The sequence below is a fragment of the Halyomorpha halys genome, unplaced genomic scaffold (genome assembly GCF_000696795.3).
Source record: "Halyomorpha halys isolate HHAL.00 unplaced genomic scaffold, Hhal_1.1 Scaffold68.1, whole genome shotgun sequence".
Lineage (NCBI taxonomy): Eukaryota > Metazoa > Arthropoda > Insecta > Hemiptera > Pentatomidae > Halyomorpha > Halyomorpha halys.
Window position 1 is genome coordinate 1,987,071 of NW_027116161.1, and position 4,305 is coordinate 1,991,375.

At 29.7% G+C, this 4,305-nt stretch overlaps 1 protein-coding gene across 1 annotated transcript in view; it reads right to left on the minus strand.

The window, feature by feature from the left end:
- Nucleotides 1-4,305, minus strand: part of LOC106692724 (ankyrin repeat and IBR domain-containing protein 1) — a gene marked incomplete in the record, with an annotated part of 86,830 nt that overhangs the window by 52,520 nt on the left and 30,005 nt on the right. The window contains 1 exon segment of the mRNA XM_067053017.1: nt 723-859. Within this exon segment, the coding sequence (XP_066909118.1) occupies nt 723-859 (137 nt within the window).

The following is a 4,305-nucleotide window of genomic DNA, read 5'->3' on the forward strand; positions in this document are numbered from 1 at the left end:
AATTACATATTTATGTTGCTCAAAATTTCAGAATTATGGTGGTTCAGTCCCTTAGAATCTGATTTGCAATTTACCGTATAATTTATATTTTCTGAGATGTAAATCTATTCTAATATTTTTCTCCTAAAAATATTATTTTCTTTATGAATGACCTGACCTTGACATTTTCAAAATCAACATGTTTGAATGCTGTTTTTTTGTTTGTTCCTTTTCCCCATTTTTTTTCATCATTCCCATGTTGATACATCCTGTCTTTTATGTATTATTTAGATTCACCAATATATATGTCGAAACGTTGGAGAGTTATTTAAGAATAAAGGTTGAGAGTAAAATGGATCAAAATTGTGTATATTAATAATAAAATAAAGAACTCTCAAACAATCACATAATAAATAATTAATTCCATTTTATTTTATTTTTAAGAGACCTCTACAGCAATACAATTTCATAATTTTTTCAAAGAAAAGTAATGTAGTCCTTTCTGGGATCCTTACCTTTTCCCAGAAAATTAAATGTTTACGAACTTTAAACTGTAAAATAGTACCGATAATACTCGGATGCCTCTAACAGCCTACTAAATAAATATTTGGAGAACAACTCACAGGGCATTTTGTCGTTCAAAATGTATATAAACTGTGACCAGAGATCAACTGAGGGGTACATGAAAAATGTATTCAAAACATTTCAATAGTGTGTATGAAAAAAAAATTATATGTACTAACCAGCAGAAAAAATGACCGCTGCCACAATCGACTGCGTGGGACATTTTCCCTTGTGGAAGGAGCTGTGGCAGTTTAACCGCTCTACCGCAACCAGCATGTGGGCACCACTTGATTGTCTTGTTTTGCTCGACAAACGCCTCCATATCGTTATGAAAATAAAATAATTTTCAATGCATTGGTATCTAATAATTTTCTATATTATTTCACAAATAAAACTACTGAATTTTATTACATACATCATAGTAACTACTATAGCCACATACAAAGGCTGATATGGACTTTAAGTCAGGTGTATAAGTAAATTTCCAAGATCGGTAAGTAAAAAACTATGCAATTCCAATAGATTTATAATTCAGTTGTAGATTGTAGGCCATCGTTAAAGTCAGCAAAAATATCAGTTTTTATAAATATAATAAAGATAAACAAATTACAGTCTCGTCATAAAGGGGTAGAATTTATTAATTAAATAGGTGAAAGAAGAGGTAGTATGAAGGGAATGAAATGATTAAAAAAATTGATAATATATGAATAGCAGATGTTTATTTACACAATAGATAATAACTAATGAGAAAAGAATATGTTCTATGCAAAACTTGAAGACTGCATGTGTTTTGAAAAAAAAAATCTAAAGTGAGTTTTAATGAAAGATTATTAATAACCATAAATATTTATTTAAACCTATTAGTACGATTTGTAATAGCCTTTGGGATTTGGAGTCAGTGTCCTGTCGAACTGTCACAATATTCTTGTCAGGGTTGGCTTGTTTGGAAACCCATATTTATACCCCGTATAAATATTTGTATACTACACAAGACTGCAGTCAGACATTTCGTAAAATAAATTAATCTTTTTTTTTTTTTTCTTTTTAGATTGATAGATTTATTTATTGATAGATATTACAATCTGCCACACAGTTGTGGGCAATAAGTAATAGTGATGAATGAATCTCATACATACTAAAATAAAAAAAAATAAATAAAATAAAAAAGAAAGAGAAAAAATAAATAAATAAATTTAAAAAAAAATAATAATAATAATAACAAAAACTTTCTTAAAATATATACAACAAAAGAATAGACAAGATGAACATAATCAAACTATCTGTATGAAAAATAAAATAACATATACAATATTTACACAATTGACCTGAGGATCCCTGAGCCCATTCTATCACCCATGTGTGAGGGGTAGAGCAGAGCTCAAGAGATCCCAGCGCATCCCTCTCGCCGCATCACTGGTAATGAGCCAGTGGAGGCTGAGCAAGTGCGCTAAAACCGCGAACACTCAACAAATTAATCTTTAATAATGTTTCCGATTTTTATTTATTTATTTTTTTTTTTAAATGCAGGCTTATCTGTGGTTGAAACAGATTTTTAAATGATAATTTTGATCTGGTTTCGATGCAGTAGATTATCCGGGTGGAGCGGAATCGATTTAAATGCACTATGGATGCATGATAGTAACGATAATTGCCCGGTATGTAACACCGAAGAAAAGGAAGATACCATAAACTTTTCGGGATCCTGTCACAAGTATATTAGAATTAGAATGAAATATTTTAGGCAGCGGACCTGCTCTCCAGATAGTATAAGAGCCCAAGAGGAGAAAAAAAGGCAGTTATTTCTCCCCAATTTTTGATTACTTAATTGAAAACTAGGTATAATTATTAGTCAGAATTGGTAAGTCTGCCGAGTATAGTTAGGGGAAATAAAAAATGGCGACTTTTAAAAAACGTTTAAAATAATTAATTTTTTAAACAATAGAAAATCTAAGAGAGCATCATTTAAAGAAGAGTAAATTTTCTAAAATGTAAGCCATAATAGATCTATTTAAGTTCAATAGTTCTCGAGATACAGTTTGTTTTTTAAAAGCAACATTTCATAAAAATGTTGTATGGAACGTATTGAAATATCAGTAGTTAGCGAATTTATTTTGAAAAATCTATATCTCAAAAACCACTTAGCGTATAGATGTCTATTAGCACTCAAATTAAAGCTAGTTTAATGAGCTATAAAGTAGTTCATTAAGTTTATTCACGTTAATTCACATGTTAATATCATAAAAACTACTACCCCTACGAAGATCTACGAAGAAGTCCCATAAATTGCTTTGTAGTAAGTTAAATTTCCTTTATTTTGAGTGTTGGCAGGCATATGTGCGTCTTATGGGCCTAGAGATATATTTTTTTCAAAAATCCAACATTTTATACGAATACCTAGAAATTAACATTTTGTGAGTTTATTTTGTCAAATATCATAAAAACTACTACTCCTATAAAGACAAATATTAATAACTATTTTATAGTAACTAATTTAACTAGCTTTAATTTGAGTGCAGACAGACATCTGTACGTCCAATGGTTTCTGAAATAAAGTTTTTCAGAAATCAAACTTATTGTCCAAACAACTATAAATCAATTTATTTTAGCTAATATCATGAAAACTACTAATCCTAGGAAGGTAAAGGTCATAAACTACTTTATAGTACATTAAACTATCTTTAATTTGATTGCTAATAGACATCTATAAGTCACAAATTTCCTGAGATATAGATTTCTCAAAATAAATTAAGTAACTACTGATATTTCAGTACATTTTTATGACATGTTGCTTTTTAAAAGGCTATATCTCGAAAACTATTGGACGAAAATAGCTCTATTAGGGCTAATTTTTCAGAAAATTTATGCTTCTTTATATAATGTTCTTTTAGATTTTCTATCTTTGTGGTTAGTTCTTGAGATGAAGAGCTCCGAATGAAAAATTAATGTTTTTTTAAGGTTTTGAACAGCCACCATTCTTTATTCTCCCTACCTATACTTGGCAGACTCAGTAGGTAGTTTTGACTAGTAATTATACATTGTTTTCATTAAAGTAGTCAAAAAGTGGGGTGAAATAACTGCCCTTTTTTTTCTTCCCGGCTCTTGTACTAAGAACAATGACTCAGTTTATTAAAAGGCTTTAATTGGAGATTGGAGAGCACTTACTACTCTTGTACGACGGACTACACTGGAAAGAGCTCAGTTGGTGAGTAAGTGAGGATTCAATACCATACATCAGTTTGTTAGAAGTTTGATATTATTGTTTTGTTTCTTAAATGATCAATATTATATTATTGCTTTAATTATTGACTTGTTAAAAGCATTGTTTTAAACAATATATATATTAAGTTTTGTTATTTATGTGTTTTAGTTAAAATTGTACGCGGGATTCGGCAGACCATGTGTTCTTAATTATTTAAATGTATTCTTTTTTTATAAACACATTTCATTCATTTATACTAGGGGTATTCATGATCTTTGGTTTAACACGTTAATGCGTGTTAAATGGAAAAACTCATGTTAAATCGAAAAAAAATTGCCTTCTTTTGCCGTGGTAAAACGAAATAACATTTAACATAGCTGAGAGTCTGTTACTTGGTCTGTTAAATGGAGAATGACGTCACACAATAGACCAGTTGAGATCGCCGTCATTTTTGTTGTGACAGCTCAGATCTTTCGTGTGTTTGTGGTATTCATATCCCTGTTATTAAACAAGAATGGATAATTTTAATGATACATTTGAGAAAAAAAACAATGTAATTTCAT